The 27,990-nt window shown below is 42.7% G+C and overlaps 1 protein-coding gene across 1 annotated transcript in view; it reads left to right on the top strand.

Annotated features, from left to right (window-relative positions):
• The window catches only part of LOC108492900 (metalloprotease TIKI2-like), a 273,870-nt gene that overhangs the window by 207,293 nt on the left and 38,587 nt on the right, over window positions 1-27,990 (top strand). The window contains exon 5 of the mRNA XM_017805752.1: window positions 22,643-22,733. Within this exon, the coding sequence (XP_017661241.1) occupies window positions 22,643-22,733 (91 nt within the window). The remainder of the gene's footprint in view (window positions 1-22,642; window positions 22,734-27,990) is intronic.

Below are 27,990 nucleotides of genomic sequence, written 5' to 3'. Positions count from 1 at the left end.
AAACACCGGAGCATGACATGTAGGATTCAGTTAAGGAAATAAGACAAATCACCTCAGAAGCCCCAAATCTTTGCCTTGATGGAGAAGACAAGCCTGTTGAGTAGTTAGAGGGATTGTAGTTCAGCATTAACTTTGCCTTCCTGTGAAAACTGCAGAGAAAGAAGATGTCTTTTGAAGAGCCCTTGTTCCAGTTGAATTGCAGGAAACAAAGCAAAGTCTAAAATCCCTGATCCACAGACACATCCAGGTCCTTGTATGCTTGCAGCAAGCCCTGGTGCTCTGTTACTCCTCTGATATTTTGCTGTGTGCCAGAGGGCTTTCCAGTTGACCACAGCCATAAGCTTTCTTACTCCATCATATATTCTCTCTGGGTTATAAACATGACAGATTGGGCATTGAAAAAGCTATGTAATGGAGACCACAGAGCTCAGGAGACAAGAGCATGTTTTCCAGGAATTATTGGTGAAAACTCTGTGGTGTACAGAAGGCATCTGAGGAGTGGGGAGCTGGGATACCCTGATGATTTGCCGTAATTTGGATCCACCAAATGCCATCATTTACTGTCAGTGAATCTTCAAAAGCCTGTGCACTGCGTGAATTTTTCACAAAGTGTCCATATTTCTCAATCATAGCTTTTCTCTCAACACCTGCTGGGTTAAGTTTTGTTGATATGCTCCATTAAAATTTTCGGTCTCTCTAGCAGGGAGCTGGGAAGCATCATGTGGCTGACCGGATTAATAATCGATACAAATAAGAAATGCTAATTGAGAGGATAGGATTAAACTTCCAGGCACTTCTGCAGATATCTGGAACCACTCATTCCACAAAGAAAAGAGGCTGACATTGGAACGTTTGGAGCCATATGCTTTGACTGGCCTTGCTCTTTTCCAGGCAGAGGTTTGGGAGCAAATGGTTGACATTAACACCCTACATTGATTACAAAACACTGAATAAATCATACAGAGGTCTAATTCCACCAGATCTCATTACTGCCGGATTGAACTTTTCACTAACTTGCTTGTCTCGAGTGATCTGAGTCAGCACATCAGCTCTGAGCATCCCAGGATTTGGGAATGCTGGAAACAGCTCTGGTTCCAAACACTGGCACTTGAGAACATTCTTGCAAGTCATTTTCCAGCAGGCAAAACCTAAAATATTACAAAGAGAGAGTTGGAGGCCAGCAGAAACTCCAGCTGAGAGCTCGGAGCTGCTCCAGTGCCAGAGCATCCATCTTTCAAAAGTTTAATGAGATGAGTTTCCATCAGGCGTTTTCACAGCCGGGCCACCAGCAGTGGCCTTGGACGTGGTGTCTCGCTCCCCATGGTGTCTGGACAGCAGGGGCTGTGGTTCAGACCTCAGTGAGAAAGCTGGATGGTGAAAATTTGTGAGAGCTAATTAAACAAGACAAGATTTTGCCTGGCAGGGATTCGTGCCAGATATACTACATCCCGGGAAGCCATTTCAGGCTTTGCCATAAAGTACTTGTGGAGAGAGAGCAGGATGTCTTGCCAGACATTTTCACTTCAAAAATAGTACTGCAGCTTTTCCTTTTCTTTTTTGGAATTGGTGTGGTCATAAATTATCTGCTTAGCTCAAGGTTAAACACAGGACAGCGAGAGCTGTGAAGTCTTGTAGATGAAAGGCCCCAGCATAAGTAGGGAAATGGTCAGACATAAGTAGGGAAATGTTATCAGGCCGTGCTACATCTGAGTGTGCAAAGCATGCTCTGAGAGCTCCAAACATCACCATCAATCTCAGGAGAGCTGTGTTCATATTCCTGCTCTGATACTGGCCACCTGTTGGTCCTGGGCCAAGTTTTTAGCTTCTTTATGCTCTAGGTAAATAAGGATGGTTCAATTCACTCCTCTGCTGTAAAAAAAAAACTCCCACGAATGCCACACTGATGTTTGGAGACTGCATTAAGGAGGGTGGCAGGGAGCTTTGTAGTACTGATGTCCTCCCATGGAGACCTCTCACCAGCAAGTCCTACCTCTCACCTAGAGGCTGCAAGGTCTTGGGCAACCAACCCAGCAACAACTGGCAGGTAAAGGTCAGTTCATCTCCTCGTTCAGACACAGCCTCGCATCCTGACCCAAGAAGTGTTTGAAGTAGCATCATCAGTCAAGCACAGGTGAAAGAACAAGCCATTAGCAGGAGTTGGCCTCTGCCCTGACACCCCAGCACACCTGCAGTGTTGGCTTTATGTTACCACAGAGGAAGAACAAGTCCCTGGTGCCTTTATTGTTAAGGTGAAAAACAGCAGTGGGATGTGAGGAGTAGATGATGTTCCCTCAGAGCTCCTGGGGTAGAGACCAGGCTTTTTCCAAACCTGGCCTCTGGGTTGGTGCCTTCAGTCTGGAAGTGGGAAGTGATAGTGTTTGCAATTTAGGTCCATTTTCAATACCTCACCAGATCTGGGACTTAGGGAGGATTCACAAAAGTGATTCCTTGGCTCAAAGCTGAGCAGAGATCTAGCTGATACCAAGGGTTGTTTCCGTTGTGGTAGACAGTAACTGAGCTTTCCAGATAAATTACACTACTACTAGTAGAGACTCTTAGAGTTAGATACTGCTTAAGAAAGATTGGGGCAGTTAGAGATATATTGCAGTTGTACTTGCATCATCTGGATATTGTTTCTATGCAGAACTGTATCCCATTCCTCACCTACCTTCAGCCTTCGGAGATCACTGTAGATTTTGTCTTTCTCTGTTGGAGAGTCAAGTTACCTTAATTACTATTTTGTTAAGTTAATTTATAATACAATTTAATTAAAATCAGAGCTAAGAAATGACTCTTCTTAGAGAAAGAAATTTGAATGCTTCTGAGTACTTGAATACTTCTGAACTATATTTCAGAGGGAGCAGTGAGCAGGTGTTGGGAAAAGAGAGATGAGTTCTGAGAATAAAAAAACAAAGAGCATTGGTCTGGAAGAGTAGTAGCCTACAGATGTGTTTGCTGATTCATTGGAAATTAAAAGCAGATATAACAGTTTGGGGGAAAAGTTCTGCAACATCAGGTCTGCCTCCATGTACAGACACTTATGGTATTGTTCCCCAGCTCAGGAAGGAGAGGTTTTTGATATTGTATGCTACTCCAGTCTCATCCAGCCCAGAATTTAGTCTCTTGTGGGTAGACATCAGTCGTAAACAGATTGGAAAACTTAGACACTTTTCTTGGAAGGAAGCGTAGGGGTTTTTTTGTTGTGTGGAGTTTTTTTCAATGCACCGCTGATTTCAAAGCTGTGTGGTTTGGGCAATAGCCCAGAATTCTTGGTTCTCTATTCTCCTTGTTCATCTTATAAAGCTAAAATATCATATTTCCTCTCTAGGAAAATATATACATACTTGTGTATCTGTGTGTATAGTACATCTGCATTTGTGTGGATGTGAAATTGTTAATGTTATGAGTTTTCAGGACCCAGGTACTGGATGCTGAATAAAGCAAAGCAGTGTTACGGAAAAGGAGCTTGACAGTGGAAAGCAAAGTGCCCTGTTGTGGCAATGTCCTTATGTCTCACTTCTGCCATTCTAGTGCCACGGACTGGCAAGTGCTCTTTGGTGCTGTTCGCTAGCTGTTCTCAGTTGGCACAAGCCACAGATGGAAACAAGCCATGGCAGAGAAAACCAGGTGCTGGGGGAGCTCTTGGCAGCTCAGGAGGAATTCTCTGCCTCGTGCATCAGCCCTGGCTGTTCCCCCACGTGCTGTCAGGGGACGGTGAGGTCCTTCCTCTCTTCTGTGGTGACTCACAAGCCTTGGCCAGGGGTTGCTGTGACTAACGGTCCAGTAGCACACTTAGCAAAGAGACTCTTTGCTCTGATATCCTGGCCAAATTCTTTCCTGGAGTGTTGGATGAGATGCATTTCCACTGCAATTCCAGATGCACAGAGTACTCCTTGCTGCTCATTGTCATAGACTGTCAGCTAATCAATGTTAAGGTGTGCTGTCTTTTCTGTGATCAGCTAAGCGATTCCATGAATATATCAACTACAGTAATAATGTGCAGAGACAAGAATGAAAAGGAAGCTTAGTTTGCCACTGCACAGCTCTACTGTACTCAGGATCTTTTGGTAAAGAAAATGGATTTATTGTATTTATTAATTACTGATAGTCTCACTCCTGTCTTCATCTGCAAAAGAAGCATGCAGCAGAGAACATATTGCAGTTCCCCAAAAACAGTGAAAAAAAATGTGGCATCTGATCTTTCCCATAAGCATAGTATTTACAGAAAAGCTCTTTTTTTCAAAAAAAGGAGCAATAAACACAACTCGTTGACTTTCAGCTGAAAACTGAAGTGAAACAACTCCCCTATCTTTCCTTCTTTGACTGTGTTCTGTGAGGGCTGGAGTTGGGCTTCGTCCAAATGGCAGTCAAGTGATCAGAAAGTGGGATCGGTGAGTGATGGGGCAGAGGGTGCCCGAGCATGGGTGTAGCGTAACGCACAAGTGCAATGCAAACACTCTCACCGAGCCCTTGCGCTCCGAGGTGGACTTCAGATAACGTGTTGACAGCATCAGTCAAAGAAAAATAAAATTGCCGAGGGGCTGTGAAAGGCCCTCTCTGTTCAAACAAAACGGTGTATATAACCTCTGCTTTCTGCGAGCAGTCGCAGTGACACGTGATGGAAGGGATGCTTGACAGTACCAAAGGAAAATCCCAGCAGCTCTGGTCACAGTAGAAATGATACTGAAAAACAGTAGCTTTAAACAGCTCATTGCTGTAGGGATTTTGCTTCTAAGGGTTTAGTTCAAATTCTGCTCTTTCTGACGAGCAATTTGCATGGCCTGTTGGTTCAGGCGAGGTTGTGTGCAGCAGAAGTTCTGGTTCAGCTGTTGAGTTGTGGGAACTTTGTCTGCTTACCAAAACATAAGTATGTTGTGGGTTGCCTGAAGATCTGGTAAAACGATTATTTGTCAGTTCCAAACTAACTGTGTTATCGACCAGGAATGGGGTTTTCTTGAATAGGAATGCTCCATGTTTCACTTCAGTACAGCACCAGGAGATACAGTTGGGCTGTGGCTTTGAGAAACAAAGTAATTTTTTTATTTTTATTTTTTAAATTGTGCAGCTGCGCATTAACCAGACTTTTTTTGAGGAACTCTGCTTATTTCAGTGGGACAGCTTTCTAATTAGCTCACACTTGTTAAGTAAGGGTCACAGCATTGGACCTGATTTCTGTCCTTAAACTGTTTTGAGATCTTTGGGGGCTGCACATGAAATAATAGTGGGATGTATAATTTACAGGGTGTTGTCAGTTGAAAGCTCCTCTGTGTTTTGTGTATCAAGCACTATTAAGGCCAGCTGGCAGTCAGCTCAAGATAATGATACCATGATAGGAAAGATGGTCAGACGTTGCCAAAATTATTAGGCAGCGCATCTGCCTGCTGTGTGGCAGGATCAGCACTGCACTGCTGGCACCAGGCTCTTGGGTAGAGATGGAAACATCTTCCAGTGTAGTCAGTGTGGGTCACAGCTTTTCAGAGAGACACAAGCAATGCCTTAGGGTGGCATCAGGATGTTTCCACTATGCTTCGTCATGTTCTGGTTGGTATCACTGGTGACAGCAGTAATATGTGCTAAATGCACCAAAAATGATCAAGACTGTGGCAGACCTGAAATGTAGGTTTATTCTAAAGGGCATTTCCCCTCAAAATTTTGATATTTTGATGTGTTCCGCTTGGCTGTTGGCACTGAGAGGAGAGCAAATATAAGGCACTGATTGAGAGCTGGTTTTCATAGAGAAAAATAGCTGTTTTCTGCTGTTATGCTGATAATATGAATTCCAAGTACTGGTTGTTAGAAAAATACTGCTGGCAGAGTAAGAGAAACGGAGAGACAAGAGGGATCATGTTTCATGGGCCATAAACTGGGGCACACTAAAATAATCCTCTCAGATATGGTCAACTGAATATGAATCCGTGTAATCTTGAACACACTCTACATGAACTCAGAATTAATCATCAGAAAAAATGAACCCATGAACACAGAGCTAGATGTCAGGAGGAATATTTTGTTCTCATGGTGAAATACTCAAGACCAACTCGTGGCATTGTCCTACAAAGAGTGTCATAAAAACGAACCCAAAAGATGTCATTATGAATTATTTGCCGGGAGCCTGACTATCACTTGCTCAGTATATTATGATGCCATGTGGCATTTATTTTCTAAACAGATTTGGAAGTGCAAAGTCTATCATTAAATAAAGCTCAGCTGGAAAACTTGGATGGGTTTTTTTCCCCCAAAAGAATCCTTAGCCCCTTTAAGACTGATATTTAATAATCCTTTGAATTCATACTTCAAACAACTTGAAAGGTGAGCTTTGGTTCTAATACTGACAGATCTGTGAGTCTGATGTCTACAAGCGTGGAAAAAAGAGGTGTCTGCTGCTCTGCTGAGGCTCCTCATCCTGGATGTGGAGTCAGTGATGAGGATTGTGGTAATGGTGGGAAAGGCAGCAGTCATGGTATCCTGAAGTTCATTCCAAAGTTCATTTGTCATTAGTTTTATCAATATACAGGCATGTAATGGGACAAATATTTCCTCCTGGGAGGAAAGTGGATTACGCTTCTTTTAAAGATGGAGCAGCAGGGGCACAGAAGAGTTACTTTGCAAGGAAACCAAGTGAGTGTTGCTTGAGAGAAGGAGTCCCAATATCTCATCCACAAAAAAAACCCCTATCAAACAGAATTTTGATTACTGTTGTTAAAAAAAAAAAAAATACAAGAGAAACTTTGGAATGTTACTGTAGGATTCCCCAGCCCTTGGTTCATTGTGCCTTTGAATGTCTGGGACCACTGTACAGATCTCCTGACTCATCATCTACTTTCTGGAGCCCCACGATGTGCCTCAGAAAAGAATGAGAGACTGAGGGAAAAGTGAGACTTCTTAATGTGCCTTGGGAATTCATGACAGATCTCAAATGTCTCTAGGAATGTTTTTCTTGTTTCACTCCATTGGGAATTGGCTCTGACATAGTAAAAAACATTTTCAGAACAAGTCCCTTTCATTTTCTTGGCCTCTCTATTGCTCTTGTCACTGACCCAAAGCCTTTTGATTTTTTTTTTCTTTCAACGTTCTTGAGCTAATTGGCCTCAATGAAAAGTGTTTTGTTTCCTGCAGAAATTTGGCTGTGAGAAAAAGTGTGGAGGTTGGGAGAAATCTGGGATAGACCAGTGCCAAAGGGTTTATATAATAGCCCAGAATAGTCAGCCAAAATATAGTGTGAGAGCTTTATAGGTGGAATTTGGTTGAATGAAAATACTGCAGGGTTTGGACACAACAATTCCAATAAGGCCAGACGTGAATTTCTTGTTTCAGTCAAGGATTATCTCAGTTTCATCTAGTGAAGATAATTACTGAATTAGATAATTATGGGCTGAATTCCTGCAAGAAGGCATATTCTCTTCGTGCTTTTACTTACTTAACATGGACTTCTCTTTAGGCAAGAGGATCTTGTCTCCTGTTCAAATTCTGCTCGCCTCTAATTTCGTCTGCTCAGTGCTCTGGAGCTCTGTTGTCTTCAAACCACCTGGAAGAGGTACATAGTGCCAGAAGTGAGTTTGAGTGCTTTGGGTTGAAGACTGAAGGAAGCACAGTTTTCTCATGTATTTTTCCATAATGTAAATGTCTCATCAGCTCCCTTGAATTCAATGGGAATCTCATTACTGACTTTTAGGGAAGGAGATGGGACTCTGTAAAGAGATATTTTGGCTCTGCCAGGCACCCATCCTGGCCCACTTCTCCAGGGTCAGACACGGAGTTGAACTTAAGCGTGAACCTCTTGTCCGTGGATATGTCCTTAAGAGCCAGGAAAGGCTTTAAGGTACTGCACATAGATCTTAAGAAAAAGAGAGAGGCTGAGGATCCGGAATTCATCCACATTAACAGAGACCTGGACTCAGTCTAGAGCAGTGGAAATGATTTATGTCTTGTTTTGTCGGCTGAACCAGATGATTGAAGGAAAAGTTATATTGGGTCAATGCCGAACAAAAACGTTTTCATTTTCTCACCAAAACAAAAGCCTGGAGGAAAATTCAGCCTGTGCAAAATGTTTAATTTAATGTCCATGTTTGTGTTCTTTTTGAAATTAAGTGTACGCGTATTCCATTTCAGTAAATTATTGCTGAATGCTTTGAAATGAAACCGTGATTTTTTAAAACTTTTGTTTTGTTTTGGAAACAGCAAAAGACAGTGTTTCAGTACTCTTAAATTCCTCATCAGTATTCCTCAGTTAATGTAATTTGGGAACTATTTTGGCTATCACAAAAATGAATTTTTTGGCAGATAAATTACACAGTCTGAGCCATCCCCATCCCATGTGTATCCAGATGCCAGCTCCATCATGAACTCCCTGTTTAGTCTTGTGACCCATTGACTTTTCTGTAGGGCTGATACTTATACACAGACAGTCTGAGGGCACAGTCGACAGAGATGAGAGAAAGAGAAGATGGGACTGTTCAGTTTGTCCTTAAGGAAACTTTCTTTTCCAAAAGTAAAGTCTTAGCTGGGGAGGGATTATTTTTCTTTTTCTTTTTTTTTTTTTTCTCTCCAAATAAAAATTCAGTATTATATCTCCTCTGTTCCTCTAAGTGATTTCTTTGTGATCTGTCTTTTGTAATCTTTGGGCCAGTTGCAATGATGGTTTAAATCAGTGTGACTCAGCTAACACTATTTAGCTTCTAACCCATAATGCTTCAAAACACACGAGCCCTGACTTATCTCAAGCAAATGACTGCTTCCCTGGAGCCGGCTGGGGCTGCTGGTGTTATTAAAGTTAAGCAGGAGTCTCTGTGTTCTGCTGCATTCAGGTTTAAACAGTAAGGTGATGACACTTCTCTTTTGCTTTTGTAATTTCTTGGACTTGTTCTCCTTCCCCTTGGTATGTGTGGTTTAAAAGCAGTCCATCATGTTGCAGGCTCTATAAACTGTGGGTTGCTTAATTTGTGTGATTCATAACACAAGGAAAGAAAAAAAAAAAGAACCATCATCATTCTTGGTATTACATTCAGCTCTGTTACCCAGAGCATTGACCTTGACCAGTTAATGATAGGTATTTAATATAGTGCATGTCTGTATATATAGATATAAATATTCATTATGTGAGGTCTGAGATCGTAAGGGAATGCTGGCAGTGCCAAGTTTTCTTCGATGGTTCAGGCCTCCAGCTGTGCCAAACTCTGGGTTCCCTTAATGTACCATTAAAACAAAACTCAGGCTTTGCTTGAATGTCATCCAGCTTTATTAAGAGAAAGATCAAGGGTAATCTTATTAAGCTTGTCACTCAGAAACCATAAGGGTGCAGCCTTGGTGTGTCTGTTTGGTCCACATGTGAGAACAATTTTATCTCGTGATACTCAAACAGGGGCTGTTATTCTTTAATGAAGGCTGTGAATAACAGAGATACAAATTGCCGTGCAAGCTTGGTGATGTGCTCGCACACTCATGTGTTAACAGAAAGGGGTGAAGGCGTAGATTGTTTGCTTGGATTTTAACATATTCCTCAAGCCTGCTCGAACCCACACAACCACAATGTTTTTCAAAATCTGTTGTGTATATTTTGAGGTTTCGGAACTTCCATAATAACTTACTCAGCTTTTGAATGTGGCCATGTGTCAGAGTGGACAGCTGTGTCATGGAAAACTTAACAGGATCATTGAATCTCCCTCTTTTTGGTTTCACTAGAAGTCTGCTTCCTGGGCCAATATTATGAGAGAGATGTTTAGATAAATTGTGCTTGCCTTCATTGTTGCTCCTTTTCCCCAGTGTTAACAGCTGGGCAGCTGGAGATAACAGTGGAAACCACTACTGTTTATACCAGTGTAAAACCAGAGTACTGCAGTGGAGATTCAAATCAAATATTTCTGCTTGCTCAAAACATGGATGTATATAGAAATTCTGTGTATTTATAAGGAAAAAAACCCCTAAATTTAAATTGGTCAGGATGTTTGGCCACATGGCTGTGAGTAGGTCTGCGTGGGTGAAACACACAAAAATAACTAGTAATAAGTGGAATGTAGATACACATTTGATAGTCTAGTTGGGAATAAATGTGTAATAAGAAGAACTTCTCTGTAGGCATGGCATTTACGTATTAGTACTTGAGGAACACAGCTTTCCAAGACTCTTGATCAATTAAATTTTACATATGTAAGTAAGATTTCCTTTGTGTGTGGGGATGTGGAGGCTTGGTACAACTGTTTGCATGCCTGAAGTAACTTACACATGGAAGTTTTTGCAGGACAAAGCTGTTGATTTGTGACAGGCAGTGTCCAGGAGCGGTGGCGGCTTGGGAGTGACCACTTTTTGTGTTCATACAGCACCTTTACAGCTGAGAATCTCTAAATACTGCAGGACTATTTTCTGTTCTTTTCCCTCTACATAGATGGTCTCTTTGACAGATAAGATTTACTGACCCTTCTAGTAGAGCATTTGCCATTGCTGGCTAGAAACCCCCTCTCCTTCTACCACTGTCTGTCCTTCTCAAAGCATTTCTTTCTTCTGTTTTGCTTCTAAAGAAAGAGAAATTAATAAAGACACAGCCAATGAACCTCCTAATGCTTTAAAAATACTGCAAAGTGTCCTATGGAGATCCTTTTTCTAATTTATACAGACATCCTTAAGATCAAAGCTGATCATGCCCAGGCAGAGTTGATCCTGATTTATGACATTTAGATAGACTAAAATGGGTGTTTTCTAGCCCAGATTTCTATTATTCCACAGTCTTGGGCATGCTTTGCATTTTAAAGGAAACAGATCTCCAGATGTAGGTACTCTAGATCTCTTCCCCCACCACATGTATCTCAGGGTCTTGCAACACCATATTAAGTAGCTTAACAAATGTCTGTAGTGTGTTCCTGCCTTGCCTTTCTCCCCAGGGGCAAGGGTTTGTTGGTTTGATATGCCTTGTTTGGAGGGTTTGCTTTCCCAGTGTCAGAGCAGGCATGAATCAAGCAGAAAGCCTTGAGCTTGGAGCGTAAGGTGGGAAGCAAGTCCCAATTTGCACCTCCCAAAATGCCACAGCAGCATCCGCACCTGGTGACCTCAATCTGAGAGGGTTTTGTGGACTCCTGAGGTTTGTTTCTCCTGCTTTCCCTCTGAGGGAAGGGCCTCAGCCTACAGCCTCAAATCACTCCTTGAAAAAGCCCCTTGCCTGCACTGGTGAGGCTCACCATGATGGTGCAAAGGAATCCCTGGCTGATATAAGGCAGTCATTTAGGGCAGATTTCCTCTGTGTGGTTGAGTGGGTTTGGAGATGCCTGGTGTAATTTCTGAGGTGGCAAATGATCTACGTAGCACAAAGCTGGTTTTGATGGAGATATTATCTCAGACCTTGAAAGTCATGCAGCTACGCTCAGCTGCCTTTTCAGCAGCGCCAGCTAAAACCACAGAGCAACACTACATATAATTGCTTTTAATCCATGATCAAGGGCAAGCTTGGAAACGTGCCTGCTGCAGTGTGCTCTGCTGTATGGCAGAAGAGAAAGGGTTGAGTCCAAAGTGGAGACCAGGTTGGATGTGCCGTGCAGGCCCAGGGACTCAGCGGGCACATGTCTCAGCAAAACCAGAGGGCGTCTAGCAGGAAGAAGGGACACACACCTGGGCGCAGGTGGCTCAGGGTCACAGATGACTTGCTCTCAGCTGCTGATGGAGACCTCAGTGCCATTGAGGGTGCCTTGCCTCCAGATGCCACCAGCAGTGCGCTGGTTAACCTGAAAGAAAAGGCCATTTCCAGGTTGGGGTGACTCACCTCACCTTACTCACTGCCTCATTTGTGAACTTTCTGGGGTGTTTTTCTTCAACAACAGTGACATCCAGTGGCCAGCTGGATTTTTCTGAGAAATGTGTTAAACATCGATGACCTTAACAATGTGAAGGTTTTATATTTACAAAGATCCTGACTAAGGAGGCTCAGTTTTGGTTTCCTTGGAGAGTTTCCTTTTTAAAAAAGTCTGGTAAAATGACCTCTGTTTTCCTATGCCAGCTTGAGAGGCAGGCTAGAAAGTACTCTACTCCAGCAAGGAGTCTGTCCTGTGTCCATAAACTCCAGGGGGCTGGCAATTTGCTGAGGAATCACTATGCTTTGTGCTAAGACATCAACACGTTTTTCACTTATGAGACATCCACAATCCAAATAAACCACCAGAAAGGGGCTCCTGGAACAGATGAAGAAAGCAGTGTAGTCTGTAGAATAATTGACTGAGAGGTTAAAACCAGAAAGAACAAGCAAGGATCCGCGTCCTGTCAACTTAGAGCTTTGATTTTGTGGTTTTCAAACCGCTTTCCAAACAGAAAATGACAGCTTGTCTTGTGGGTCTTCTGAAGTAATTTTGACAGACATTGCCCCCAACTTACTTTCCTGGAATGGTTTAATCTCACACTAGAGCAAGATTACAGTTTTGTTTAATTCAGTTTAGAGCTGTCCTTGTGCAAACTAGAGGAACTGGAAGAAGCAGGTTCAAAATAAACACAGTAAAGTGCTGTTTCACACCAGGCTTGATTACATTGTGGACACAATATATTGTGCAAGCCAAATGCATCCATAAGGCCAAAAAGGAATTGGACAGACTCAAGAGTCCAGCTTTAGAAATCACTAAACTTCTGATTCCCTGAGCCAGCAATGATATACCAGGGTCCTGACCCCTAGTTATTTCCTATAACAAACCATTAAGTCAATCCTTATTACCTGCCAGAAGACTTTGCCAAAAGCAAGCAAAGGTGCTGCATTTCACAGTACTGGCTGTGTCCTAAGGCAAGCTGAGGTCTCACACCATCTGGTTTTGCTGGGCAATGCCTCAGAGGTGCCTTCACAAGCTTAGTGAGATACTCAGCATGCAAAAAGCTGTTTTGTTGGCTGAGGAGCTTTCCAGGGCCTGAAGCTTCCCTGAGCTCAGACTCCACCAAGTCACGGAGGTGTTTTAGTAACAAGTTCACCGTTACCTTCTTTGCAAAGAAGGAGTGTGGAGCAGGGAGGTATGGAAGCTTACCCCGACCCTTGCCCGGCTTTGGCAAGCAGGTCCATGTGCATTCCAGGCTAGTTCGGGATGGCTCGGGGGATTTGCAATGGGATATGAAACACTTTGCTCGGCGGTACCTGCCCCGCCCCAGCTGTCGCGACCTCAGCGTGGCCGATGATGTGGGAAGAGCTGATAACTTTGCTTCAGATGGGAGCGTGTTGTCTGCTTCAGCAAGGCTGCAAGCACACTAGTGGGGCACCCTGGGCTAAAAAGAAACCGTTTCCTCACTGATTTCCTCACTGCCTGAGGTGTTGATGACAAATGGCAAACAAAATTGTACTTCGAGCCAGTGCATTTCATACCAGACCACCTGCACTGAGGGGATATGACGGTCCCAGCTGGTTGGGCCAGTCTCAGAGATGCCTCCAGCACCCTGAGAAGATTCTTACAAAAGCCAGGTTTTCTCTAGATTTTCCTCAGACTCCTTCTCTATTGCTGCAGTGCTAGGGATGGGTGAAGTTTCCTAGATTTTGTACATTGACCCTGTCCATTGGAGAGGATCCCATAAGGGACACAGAGGCACATTCTCTGGCACACAATCACGCCTTATGCCACATCTCTGTGTAGAAAGGTATATTCTAACAGCATGATTCAGTGAGGAGCATGAACTTTAAAAAAAAACCAACCAAACAAAAAACCTAAAGAAAAAAGAAAATCCCATGTAGTCATGGCATTCTGCTACAGGGAAAAATGCCAATAACCATCCTCCATGCAGTATCTCAGACTGAGCAAGCCCTGCCTTCATTCACAGTAAAAGCTGAGGACAAAGTCAAACCTCTATCCTAGCCCTTGCCCATGCCATTTTCCTCCTGCATATTTCTTGTCCTGGTAAGTTGTTCCAGCTTATACCAGCAAATACAACAAATACATTTTACAAAATAAACACTTAAAATCTTGAGGCTTTGTTGTTTGACTCCCAAGGGACCTTTTCCTTAGCACAGTGAGGAAGAGATAGAATTCATTGTATCTCAAACATAAGGGGCTGAGGTAATAGGATATTGTCAGTTATCAATCCATCTCCCTCTTGCCTTTAAACTTGGATCCTTGATATTTGATGAGTTACTTCTGGTCAGATTCAATGATTTTAGAGGTCTTTTCCAACCTACATGATTCTGTGTTTTCTTTAAGAGTATATATTGAAAGAGTCATCCTCACTTGGACCTTCTCTCTGTGGAAAAACTCCTCTAATGGGATGTAAGTAAAGCCAGAATATGAAATAGCCCAAGTGATCCCATAACCAACCAAAGCACAGATCAACACTGCTCTCCTTCCCTTGCAAACTCTGGCATGGCAAGAAAGGTGGGGGAAGGGGTAGAAAAGGGAAGGTAGGGAGGAAGGGTGGGCTCTGCACAGTGTTCAGGAACTTCTGGGCAGTGGTAGGGTGGCTTAGTGGGCCATCATGCCATGTCTGATACATGCTGAGGCTAAAGGAGCTATTTAAGCTGACATGGCCAATGGAAAGAGAAATGCACAGAGGGCTTGTGTTCTTCCCAATCCTGGTATTTGAGATGTTGGAATGAGTTTCTCTGTGGAGGTGCTCATCTCCTCCAATGAGACTGACCAAAGAGACTAGTCACCTAATTTTAAAATGTCTGAAGCAGCTTGGAACCCTGTTGTTGAGTTGGTCTGACACAGCTCAGTTGTTGCAGTGGTCTGACACAGAGGTCAGAGGAGATGCCTGGGAGGTGACCTCACTTCAGCACTTGCTTGTGTTGTTTTTCTTAACCTAAGTAAAACAGCTGGTTTAGACTTGAAGAAAATTGAACTTTTTGTTAAAAAAAAATAAATATTAGTTTATTGTTTTCCTCATCATGTGTTTAGGGCAAGTCTGCAAGGAAAGGTGTGCAAAGACTTTGAAGACAGCAGAGAATTGGGTTGCTGAGCTCATATTAAGGCACTGTATTGAGTCTGGAAGTGGAGAGCTATGCCAGCGTGGTACCAGTCCTAAACTGATAAATTCAGTCCCATCTCATGCTGAGGCTGTTGAGGATTCTGTACATTGCACTCCAGGCCACTTCTAGAGAAGGACCTCAAGTGTGTGACATTTGAGTGCCTCCAGAATAGCTCCATACCCTCAACAGGCAGGATGCTCAGAGAGGGAGAGCAGAAAAGGAGAGACATGGGGGTAGTTTATTATATTGAGGGGCAGCAAGGAAATAGAAGAAGTCTGTGGGACTCTGTCTGTCCTTTAGAGTGAGATGTTCCAAGTATAGAATTGCACTGCAGATCTCAGAGACACCCCAGGGAAACACAAATCTGTGCTCTATTAGCCTGGCGTCAATCTGGAATAACCCCCTCAACTTTTGGCCTCTCGTCACTCCATTCTCCCTCTGGCTACAGTTGTGGCCTTTCTCCAGAGCGTGTTCTCTAAGTGCTCACGGGTGAGAGGGGAGAGAGGTGATTACATGCAAGAGAGGAATGAAGGGGAGCCATGGGAGGATTGCTGGACGTTCAAGATGCTGCATGCTTTGGCTTTTTATGTGTTATTGCTCTGATTCCCATGACTGTCCAAAAGTGACTGTGAGTCAGTTCCTCACAACTGTGTAGAATAACAACATCAAATGAGAGGGAAAATGATTTCTCCATCTGCCTTGGAGAAGGGGTGGCATGATGTAAGAAGGCTATGATGAAAGCCTGCTTTACAAGACCATTGCACGTGGCTTGTGCAAAGTATTTTTTAAGGCATGCTTTGGGCTTGGATAGTCCTGCCAAACAGGGGAGGAAGAAAGCTCATTCCCTACATCTCCAGCTCTCCTTCACAGCTCTTTGCATAATGCTGCAATTTCCAAGTGCAAAACCGTGTCTTGTAGAAGAGCAAAAGCCAGCAACCTGGGGTGACAGACTCTTCTGAAAGGTGGGGTGCAGAACTCCCAGCTTTGATGAGCACTGAGCGCTCTCCTCTAAGGCAAGAATGCTCTGGGTGTCATCAACAGACCTAGTGGGGGTGGTCTTTGAGGCTGCCGAGTTTATGCGGGGTGCCAGTTCACTCGCCCATGAGTTTGTCTCTCATAGCATCTATTCCCCTTGGTATATCTGTGCTGTTACTAGTCAGGAGTTGATCTGGGGCACTCTCAGTCCTGTGCTGTATCTTTGAAAGTCACTTTCTCTTCAGAAAGCCCACAGACAGCTCTTGTTTTGAACTTGAATACCGGCCTCTGGGAAGCTTTTGTTACATCTGATCTCTCTGAGGTATGGGTAGGGCTGCATTTGGGATGCTCATGATACACACACTGCATTTCATGCTATGGTATGGTCTGGCTCACACTGTTCCATACTAACTGGGGTAAACTGGGGGGTGGACGCTGGTCCTTCCAGCCATTTCTAGGAAGTTCCCCCTGTGGGTTCCCACAAGCACAGATTTTGTTTGTGTTATCAGTAAAATCTAAAATCAAAATATTCAGGCAGTTCTAACATCATACTCATGCCTAGGTGCTGCATGTCACCCACCTAATCCATTACATGGTGTCGTTCCTTGATAAGACATTTTACATTAGAGGCATACTCAGGCTGAAGGAATCTTACAGATGCATCTAGATCCAGCTTGCAAAACAAAGAATTTGTACACAAATCCAACCTTTGCTCCTTGTCAAAGTGCATTCAAGATACTGATTCAAGGCAGTCCTTACCACTAGAGTGAGATTTCAAGAAAATAAGTGGTTTAGGAAGAAAGAGGAGCAATCGTCTGACAGTGATAGTGGTCTAAACCTGAGTCATCATGAGAAAGGATGAAAGAGCCTCCAGTTCTTGAAGGATGGTATTTATTAGTGGAGAAAGATGCTGGCCAAGGAGTGAAAGGGAATTAAAAATATGGAGGGTTTATCCACAAAACTGATTCCTCATCACAGGTCTGGGACATCTGTCATGGCAAGAAAGAGTAATGTGGGATGTCATGTGGTTCCCTCCAGTAAACTCCTGCTGTTACCCGGGGACCGCTGGGTCAGTGGAATGCTACAGTGGAGAAATCAGCACATTCAGATAAAATTAATTCCCTGAAGTGTTTGCTGTAGCTCCTTATTGCAGCCTCGTCTTGACAAGTTCATCATTCAACTTCCAAAGCACTCAGTTTGACCATCGTCAGAATTAGAGGAATGGAGGTGCAGTTTTGGAGGCAGCAAGCAAAGGAACCAGTAAGTTTTTGCCCCAGCTGTGAACGGGCAGCTTTCAGCCATTTGCAGTTTTTGCCTACACTGACTCTTGTGAAGCCTCACTGCCATAAACACCGTGGTGCTGCCAAGAGGCTTGAAAATCATCACCAGGAGAGAAGGAGGAATAGAGGCTGCCGCCTCCTGATTGCAGAACGGCCCAAGGTCTAAATGGCAACAAAACGTTATACATAATGTCTGATTCACTGTGTGGAGAATGTAAAGAATTGAGACCTCCCGACACAGTTTACATTGGCCCTTTTTATGACTAATTGTGCAGAAAATAGCTCGGCTTGTAGTGTGCATGGAAACAGTTCAGATTTCTGCTGTGTGTCAGCTAATGGGCTAGCAAGGCTTTTTTAGCACAACTTCAAAGGCTCTGGCAATGGAGGTCCTTTGTGAGGGAATTATCTCCTGCTCCTTTGTACCCCTTTATCCTTCTAAGCCACGGGAACAAAGAATTGTGAGACAAATAGACAAAGTAATTTGTAGGAGATCTGTAAACCTAGATAAAGTACATAACATTTGCTCAAAAACGTTTTTTCTGCTTCTGTCGTCGAAACATGGTTATATTTTTCTGTGCAGAAACACTCAAGTTCATTTAAGTTCTGAGGGATGCAGACTTGAGCTTAGGCATGCTATTGATGAGGGTCACCAGGATGTCTGAAGTGGTAAAGGAGAGCTTAATTTATGTGGTCAGTTAGAAATTATGTGGCTTTTAAGAGCTGGCTGAGAAGGTCTTTCTCCTCACCTAAAGATATTCCACTGATAAAAGAAGAAAATGCATTTTTTCAGCCGTGTGTGTATGCATGGGCGTGCTTTAAGGAAACCACTTATTTTTCACCTTTTAGTAAAAAAAAAACCAAAGTAGTTTATTCTTTCTTTCTTCCAGTGAAAAATGAAACCTTGGGGAGATAGGAAACACATTACATGGATCTGCTTTGTGTAGTCCAAAGAACAGCTCTTAATTAAAAATAAAAAAGCAAACCATGGGTGGAAGGCCTTTGATTAATGTTAGCAACCGTGCTGTCTAATGTGTTCCTCCAGTGTCTCCAGATCCTCTGTCTCAAAAAACCAATAAATGAGTGAAAGGAGAATAATCTTGGCCTCATCAAATTTAATGAAGAAACCCCCTCTAAGTGCAGTGAGCCACACTGGCCACTCCCCTGTATTTGTGTTCAAACTACAAAATGACTGCATTTGGCACTGGGTCTTGTCCTAAAGCAAATCCCATGAGCGTGTCCTTATCCTCAGAGGGTGGAAGGACTGCATCCACACCTGGGTTTTTTTTAATCTTAAACTGTTAGTACTGGTTGCTCTGCATATTTCCTTTCCCAAGTGCAGTCTTGAGGTCCCCATCTAGAGAATCTTTTATGTCTGCTTTCTCTCCTTTTCCCATACTTCCATGGATTTCCCAAGGCAGTTGATGTTCTGACCTCTTGGATCCAGTTTTCATCAGCTGTCAAGATAAATTTGGTTAATACTCCAGGAATAGTTTATTCAGATTTAGACTGAAGAGGGAATAGTAATGGAAATGCAAGATCATTCCCCTGTCTCTCTAATCTGTCTTATATGTCTCTAGATGCACTAACTTTTCAATAGTTATACTTTCTTGAGGTTTATTCCAGGCCAGGAAAAGAAATTTTTAAAATATTTTAGCAGAAGCACACATACACGCACATGGATGTATATATAAAGCTCATTTATTTTATATCTATAAATAAAAATTAAATCCACTGATGTTATAAAAATATGACAATTATTGCATATTATGTTTGCATGTATGGGCAGCAAGAGGCAGGGATTTGATGATGTTAACTGATGCTGAGTTTAATTTTCTCCAATATATGGGTTAAATTTGATTTCATTACATGCCATAAGGTGTCAAAGTATTCTAATGTTGTCAATATCTAGCCTGTGAATGCTTATCTCAAGTTTTGGGTGACTAAGTAGAGTTATTTTATGTAAAAAATTTCTCACATAGAAAATTTTCCTGGATTTTAAAACTGGGAAGAATAATTATGATGGACTTCACAGCAGGAGGCAAGCCGTTTCTTCCAGGAATTCTTTAACCCTGGAAGTACAGCAGTGACATGAGAGCATTTTCATGTTTCACGTTACCTACCTGCACTGGGTACACTCAAGTGCCACCTTTTTCTTTAAACCTTCCTCTTCCACATATATCTTCAATCCTGAGGAGCTCCTTGCCATGGATCACTGTTGGGAAGGTGTCTGTATTGGGTGGGAAGGCTGCTGGTCTGATGCATAATTTTGGATTTTCCATCACAAGACCATGACTCCAAATTGCTTGTAGTGTGTAAGGAGATGCTGATTTGGATACAGCAGCAAAACTGTGATGTAAAACAAAGAGCTGGATACAAAACCAACCTCAATATGTGAATTCTGACTGGACAGAGAAGACAAGTAGAAGCCAGAGCTGGTTCATATAGAAATCTTGCAATCAGGTGTAGAGGATTAACAGGGCAAGCTGATGGTGAGATGGGTGGTGATTTACCCAGCTGTACGTGGGGCAATGCAGACGGGAAAATTTTAAGAGGAGTCTAAAGGTAATGCTTTCCAAATATCTGCTCATGCCATTTCCTAGAAGTTGCTGAAGCTTCAGGCTCTGTTGATACATGTGGAATGGAGAAGTATTTGGGAGTCAGCTTTGATTTTGGTTTTGTTTGGTTTTATTTTTTTAAATTTCTTTTCTCTTGGGGCATTGAAAATATTGTATATGTGTTGAATTGTGGACCTAAAATGAAATAACTATTCACATTGAAATTTGTAATGAAGATTTTAATTTATTCAGAGATTTGAAGTTTGATGAAGTTTTTTTCAGTGGAAGCTGGTATTCCTTCCAGTTAGAAAAGGCAAAATTAAAAGAATAAGTCTTGAGGATGGAGTAAATGGAGTAGAGGATAAGGTGATTTGTGATATGGAAATTCAGTCCCTGGTCTTGAAAAACATCCTGAGGACATTCATTCACCACATGGATGAGTTTTACCTTGGTGAGAACTTTCTCTGTTCCCTGTAATTGCAGCCCAGATCCTACACAAACTCCCAGACAGCTGCAGTATGGCTCCCAAGAGAAAGGGGTATGGCAGAGGATTGAACAGCTTGGGGCATCCCACCCTGTGGAAACACACATCTCACCATACTTACATTTTTTTCTATCATGCACACCAGTCCAAGGAGCTTTCATCTTTCAGGTCTCCACACAGAGGGCAGGAGTGAGAAGTCCAGGAAGTGTCACCTTTTGGTCTTCATCCCGCACTTGAAGGGACTTGCAGGCTTTGCTGAGGAGCTGACATTGTTGGCAGTCCTACCTCTTTGTGGATGAGGAAGCAGAGCTGTTGCATAGTTACTTTTCCCCTAGCTTTAAAAGAGTTAAAATTGGGTTCTTTTGTACTGTCATGATGTCAAATATTTGCTGGACTCGGGGCGATTATTTACATTAAGGAATCTTTTGGCATTTGAGACTCTGGTTCAGGGAAGGTAGAGTGCTGTACCATCAACTCAGAAACATCTCTGATACCTTTGACTTAGGTTCCTCAGTGTCACTTGGCCCGTGACAGAATGGGGACCTTCGTTTGCCTTGGCCACTGCATAAAAAACCAGGATATGATCAAATCCAGTTAATCATTCACAAATGTCTCATTTCTTGAATCTCTGAGGGTGTATAACACATTTTTGGGACTGTTCTCTGCTGCTTTGGCTTTTGTTATAAGTAAGCTAGTAAGGAGAAAATCAAATTTTGAGTTTTCTTAAAAGGAAGTGGAGGAATCCTGGAACACACTAGGGCTCTGCAAATGTATGTTTAATCATTTAAAGAAATATCTTTTGGCTAAAAGCTCTTACCAGCGCTTGCAAGTTGCACTCAAAGCTGTACAGCTACATCATTCCAACAACTGATGTGAGTTAGCGCCCTTGTTGGCAGCATGAGCAGAGAGATGCAGGCTTAGCAAATCCTGGGGGCTGAATTACTCTCAAATTCATAGTGACTTTGTGCAGCGTGGGCGAAGCATCCTGGGGGTGACTCTGCTGATGGTTACACCAGCTCCTTACACAGTGGCATGGATGGAGAGACTCAGGCGTATCTTGCCTGCCTTGTTTTTTACAGTGCAAAACATTTGGCTCTGCTGTGGAGCCAGGCAGTTCCAGAGATCTCCTGCAAACACTTTGACTGTGCTTCAGGCAAGCATACACTCTCCAAGTAGCAGCAAACCAGAGGAGTGAGTACTCACACACAGCACATTGTGGAACTCCCTGCTGCAAGATGCCACAGGGCAATAAGTGCATGGAGGCAGAGCCTTGAGTATATTCGTGGTGAATTGGCCTATTCAGAGCTCTCAGTGAGATGCACTGACCTGGGTGTAAATGGGGGTCACCCAGCCCTGCAGAACTGGGAGCTAATGGGAATAATGGAGGAGGATTGTTCTGTCCTTTCTCAGTGTCAGTTATTATATATGTACATACCTTTAACACCCCAGGCTGCAGTCGGAGACAGGTTACTGGGCTATGTGGATTTTAATAAACCTGTTAGTGGACTTCTTGCTTTCTTACTTTAATATCTAACCCATCCTGAAAACAATGTGGGACTTTAACAATAAGTTGAAAGCTTTTGAGGGATTACACTGCCTTATTGAGTCTGTACCCAAAGCCCTTTGAGGGCTTCCATTGACTCCAGTGGGATTTGGTTCAGACCTCAAGTATATGGGACTCTCTTAAGTAAACTCTTTCAAGGCCTGTACATGCTGCAATACTTATTGGGCTCTTTGTTACTTCTGTGAATAGGAATGTGACCTTTACACTTCTAACAAAGAGCCTTGAATTACAGGACTAAATCTTCATGTTTTGGGAGAGATAAGGTTACCATCCCAGCTCCTCCTAACCCTGCTGAGCAGGTGGCTGAATGGTTGGTGAGGCAGTTCCCCAGTCACTGGGGATTTAGTTAGACAAGCACTGAACGTGTAGTACAGCAGCTTCAGAGCTTCTTCATAAGTGGATGTCCATGAACAGTGGTGGTCAGGGTGGACATCTGGTTTTGTACATTGTTCCATTTCACAAGTCAAAGCCCTGCCACCACAGGGTCATTCTGATATCCATGTTAGAAGTCGATTTAATCCATGTACCTACTAAAAATGGCCACTGTGGAAGACAAGGCTAGTAAGCCATCTAGGTTTTCTATTATCCACCCAGTCCCTTGGCCACGTGAGGGGAGGGAGGGAGGGATGAGTAAGATGGAAGGAGAAGGTGTTGGGCTGTATGTTCCCTCTTCCTCTGGCCATTGCCAAAGGCTGCAGTGGGGCTATGTGGCAAATAGCTGAGTCTGAATGACAACAAATTCCTTATCGTGCCTTTCTTGCTTTTGAAGCTGGTCTGGCTTCTGGTACCCCTGCCTCCCAAACCTGCTGTTCCAACAGGAGAAACTCAAGTGAGTGAGAGGAGCAGTTTGATTGACAGTGCTATTTTCTACCTGTATTTTAGGTCACTTCCTGGGTAACAACACTGTGATTGATGTACTGAGACAAGCAGGATTTGAAGTGGAGCACACTCCTCCTGGACAACCAATTGGAAAGTAAGCAGCTGCCCACAGATTATTAATGACTTTCTCTCCTTTTTTCTCTCCCTTTTTCTGTGACTAAGCGATATTATTGCATTAGTATAGGAAGTGGGTGAGGAACCTCCCTTTCCCGCCCAAGTTCCAGACAAAAAGTTCATTGTAAAGCATCCATTGTGTGAGTTTGGAAACATATGGAACATCAGTGGCTGGGGGGTTTTGTAATTTTTTTGTTGTTTTTTTTTTTTTTTTTTCACTTGGGGACACTATTTATAATCACAGCTACTTCATTATACCAGTTCAGAAGTGCCACAGTTTCTTTCCAGAAACATCTCATTCAGCTCATTTTCCCCCATAGCTGTTTTTCATTTTTCTCTCCATGGGGTTTTAGTTGCTTCTTTAGTTGCAGACCTCTCTCTGTCCGGCTGCTGCTCTTCAGTTGGCATTTCACTTTTTCCTGAAGGACCAGATTTAATGGAGCAGATGCACCTTGTGTTGGGTAGGTAGAGAGCAATTCAATATTCCCTGAGCTTCTCTATCTATCTGGTCAAGTAAAGCAGGCAGGAAGGGACTGATCACCAATCTCTTGGAGATGTTCATTATTATAAGATAAAATATGGCATGAAATAGTCCTTAGTTGGTGAAACAAACTTCATTCATCCCATAGAATTTTCTTTTTCCTTCAGATGAGGTCTCTTCCAAAGAAATTGTAGACAATAAAACCCTGAGGGATAGTGAGAGACCATCTAGCTTTTCCCTAGAAAATTAGCCTTTCCCTTACATTCTGCAGATAAAATTTGGCCAGGATTACTCTGTCATAGGATTGTTATCCTCATTAGGAGAAAGTGTCAGCAGCATGCTCCTGTCCCTGGTGGGCAGACATGACATGGTCCAAATATGAGGTGAGTGTCAATATGGAGGATTAATCGCAGAGGTAGTAGACCATGTCTGAAAAAGCTATGTGTAATGTAGTTGGAAAATCTGGCTGATCTAACCTTGTTTGTGAAACATCCGCAGTGATTCATATAGAATATCATATGGCTCAACTGTACATAAGTGTCTTTGACAGAGGATTTATCCTGAATGCTTCTTGGAATCTGTTGAGCAATAAAAGCATCGTCTCAAATAAGAAGGGGGGAAAGAGGAATAAAAAGCTATCAAACACCAGGAAGAGCATATATTCAGAGGAGGTTTAAGAAGCACTTTGGCAGAGGGAGAAAAGTCAACATGGCACAAGGAAGAGCAGTAAACACTGTAATGGGCTGGAGCTGGAAATATTGACTAAAATTAACAAAAAAAATACAGCAAAACAGAAAACCAAACTACAGCAGAACAGCTGAGGTGTACTGTTCCTAGGTTTCTGACAAGGAAACTTTCTGCTCAGGGAAGCAGACACTTTCTTCAGCAATTTTCATTTAGCTGAAAGTATCATCTTCCATGAAAAGTGTTTCAACTGGAAATTGTGAAACTAATAATTTATTGGCTGTTGCAAGCCCTTGAGAAGAACAAAAGATACAGTAGTGTGAGAGAAGTCCAAGAACAGTTGCTGCTCTTTATGGTCTTGGGATATGTCTTTACACATCATCACAGAGTTGAAATAAAGGATAGGGCAGGAAACTTGAATCAAAGCCAGCACTTAATGTTGACTTTTTTTGCAGAATGGGGCACTTCTGTGTGTGTGCATTCCTCTACCTTGGCAGCAGTGTCTCCTGTTCATGATGTCTTCGCTAAAGTTGTAGTCTCTGGGGAAAATGTTCCTGAAAGCAAGTGGACTTGGACTGCTGCCTAGACCAATGCACATGTCCTCAGCTGAATTGTCCCACACTTGGAAACTTCTGTTCCCAGCTCCAGACCATAGTGTTGGGCAGGTTGGTCCCTTTGTCCGGGCTAGTACCCTAATTCCAGTGAGGTCTGCTCTGAACACTGAACATACAAAACTTTATTAAAGGGTATACTCTTGTGCAGGAGTACTGGATTGAGTCAAGCGAGAGCATATGGTTGCACCTTATAAAGATTAGATGCCCTGTGTGTTTTCCTGTGGTCTGATGATGAGGCAGATGTGCCAGTCCTAGATGAGAATGTAGAAAAAAAAATAAATTACATGGTGAAGAAGTCCAAAGGTGCCACTAGACTGCATTACTCAAGGTGCAGAAACAGCAGAAGACTACAGAAATTGTGGATAAAGAGAACTTAAATATGTTCACAGGAAACAGATTGCTGCCTTTAGAAAAAAAGAGGCTCTCAGACACGCACATCAGGGGATGTTGTTGTCCTACATCTGGGGCTGTAGCCATCAGAAGTGTTTGGGGCTCCCCCTCAGAAATGAGGAGGCTGCTGCAAACCATTTGTCTCCTTTTTTTTTAGAATAGCTTGTATTTTATGACTTCTGGGCAAGATGCAAGACAGTCTAGCCAAACACAGTTGTGACAAAAATTGACGGCATTTTCAGAAGCGCAGCAAGTTGGTTGTTGTGTTGCTGTAACTGAGACTGTTAAGGAACCTTGCATTTTTGTCCAGCCCTCTGTTTTTACTCTTCTGCTTTTTAAAAGATGAAATAAAAGCATTTGAAGACAGTTAGAAAGGCCCAGAAGAGGAACCATTTTGTGATAGTGGCTATACTAACAAAATTTATGCATAGAATAAATAAATAGAAGCTCAACAAACTTTGGGCTGCTTGCAGAGCAGAAATTGTTTTATGGGTTACAGAGATACAGGTGTTTTCATCTTGATTCTTGTGAAGCCATACATGAAATAAGAGGTATTTCTGTCCTCTGCTGAAACCCAAAAGAGACGTATCTGCTTTACTTCCAAGTAAGTTGTATAAGGGAGTCAAGCCCATTGCATTGCATTCTGGCATTGACAATTGAAAAACTGGATAGTGTTCAGGGAAGATCAGCTGGACTCTAATGTAGAGACTGGTGGGGGTGGACAGCACGTGGAAAAAATGCAAGGGTTGGAAAAAAACTGAAGCAGCTGCACGCTTATGTTTTGGCCAAGGGAATTCAAAAAAGGAGTACTGTGGAGAAATTGTATGCAGGAGAATGGAGAGGAACAATTTGAGCTGGCACATAGAAACATTTGGAGGTATTATCAGATTGAAATTGAGGGTGGTTTTGGATGAATATCAGTGATTTCTTGACAGTGATTTGCAGTACAATCTTGCTCAGGTTAAGTAAGAAGCCCTATTATATGAAAGTAACTTTAGCAAAACGTATTCTACATCCTGCTTACTACCCATGCTGCCTTACCAAAAAATCAAATACTATTTTTCTTTAAAATATCTGTTCCTAGAACATTATTATTATTATTATTATTATTATTATTATTGTTATTATTATTATTATTGTTATTATTATTGGCATGATTATGGTCTGATCTTTATAATCAATAATAATTAAGTAGTGTTACCATAAATAGGTGGAGTATAGTCTGGTATAATTTAAACCCCATTTCAGTTTCAGAAAGGGCAAAGAATACCTTTTTAGAAAATAACTAGTACTGTTCCTGTGTATGAAAAAAGAAAAGCCTTGGGAAGAGTGAAACAGGACAAAGACCAAAGCTGTTTGTGCTTTCAGTTACATACAGGGTGGGTAAAATCAGAAGATTCTTGGCTTCCTCCACCCAAAAAGCTAAGCATGGGTTGTGAAATGGCTGCTCTTTGAGCCAACCAAACTGAATACCTAGAGTCTCACATTTCTGTTGTCTAGTGACAAGCATGAATTTGAGCCAAATTCTCCCTTTCTTAAGGTATTGGGGAAAAATAAAGTGAGATCTTGTCAGGTTAGAAGAGATAGCCAAGACATGGAGGGGTTTGATGGCTCCAGAATCAGTGAACTGGCAAAGGGAAGTTCATATAAAGTACATTTATCTGGTGTGGAGCTATTTGAGAACTCTCACTGACTGGATTTCTGAAATCTCCTGGCTCCTCCTGTTGATCTGCCTTAGTGGCCCAGTGTTGACCTTCCTGAGCCTCTTCTAGAATCCCACCAGGTGACTGTTGAAAACACCTTCTTTACAGCTTGATCCCTTTCTGTAAAAAAAAACCTGTTGTACTCATCATGCAGAGCAATGCCATAAACATTTGAGAACTTATCCTCACATTGGCTTCATTTGTTTATTTTGTTGCCTGAGGGAAAGCGTCCCAAATCTGTTTGCATGACAGCCTTCAACAGCATTCATATTTGCTTCTTTTTTTGCTGGCTCTCCTCCTTGTCCCCAAATGAAGGCATTGGAAAATTAGTGTATCTCATTGCTTTGCCCTGAGATAAGAAAGGCAACTTTTTTTTTTTTTTTTTTTGGTGGAGTTCTGCCAACTGGCTGTCCCTGCTCCTCTCTGTCTTCAGACAGCAGAGCTGCGTGCTTGGGGTTGGGAGAGAGGAGGAGATGGGAGAAAATTTCCCCTCAGATGGATTCCAGTGACTTGAGCAGATAAAGGGCCACAGCTGCTTCACATTTAGTTGGAAACAGCCAAACTGCAAGATCAATCCAGGAAGCACCTGTGTCCATGATGACTCTATTGTTGCTGGGTTCTCAGAACCGGCTCTGACCTTCTGCCACTCACCAAGCCCTGATGTGCTGCACGCTGTTCTCTCGAACAGAAAAGTGTGCAGCAGTGCTCATTTCCATCAGACTGCTCTTTCCGAGATTGTGCTCAATGCTACCTTCTTTCAGAACGGGAGAATTCAGTACAAGCTTTTGTATCTGCCCTTTTGAGAGTTTATTGTACACTCGCAGAGCTCTGCTGGAGAAATTAATTACTCTTGCTCCTTATGTTTGAACTTCCTGGCCCAGGTGAAGCAATGTGTCTTTGCTGTTTAACTGACTCCTTTCCTTCTTTCTGAAGCAAAGAGCTTCCTCCTTCACCTTCTCCTGTAGCATCCTACAGTTGTGACCCTGGTCTCCTACTCAGTGTTGGCTCAGGGTGGAAATCTTTGCCCCCTAGGAATGCTCTATTCCTCCCCATGGAATAAAAGCACGCTTACTTCCCACAGTGATGCAGCCATTTCACTCCATCAGGATCCCTAAGCTTCCCGAGGTGATATAAAGAAATGGGAAAATGTTTGACCTAGCATTCCCCACAGCTCCAAATTGGTAAAAATGCCAATTCAATAAATTGGTAAACGTGCCAATTACACCCCAGAAAATTATGGATTCCATCAGAGCCCTCGGGTGTCTCCCAGTAGTTGCCAAGTTCTTTGGGATGCCCAGGAAGCTTTAGCTTTCTGGTGCCAGCCTGGCAGGGTTACTCTGCTCTGCTTAGCTGTTAATTTTTGGG

This window comes from Lepidothrix coronata, unplaced genomic scaffold (assembly GCF_001604755.1).
Source record: "Lepidothrix coronata isolate B3197 unplaced genomic scaffold, Lepidothrix_coronata-1.0 Scaffold12, whole genome shotgun sequence".
NCBI classification, from domain to species: domain Eukaryota; kingdom Metazoa; phylum Chordata; class Aves; order Passeriformes; family Pipridae; genus Lepidothrix; species Lepidothrix coronata.
This window is presented reverse-complemented; position numbering and strand designations above follow the sequence as displayed.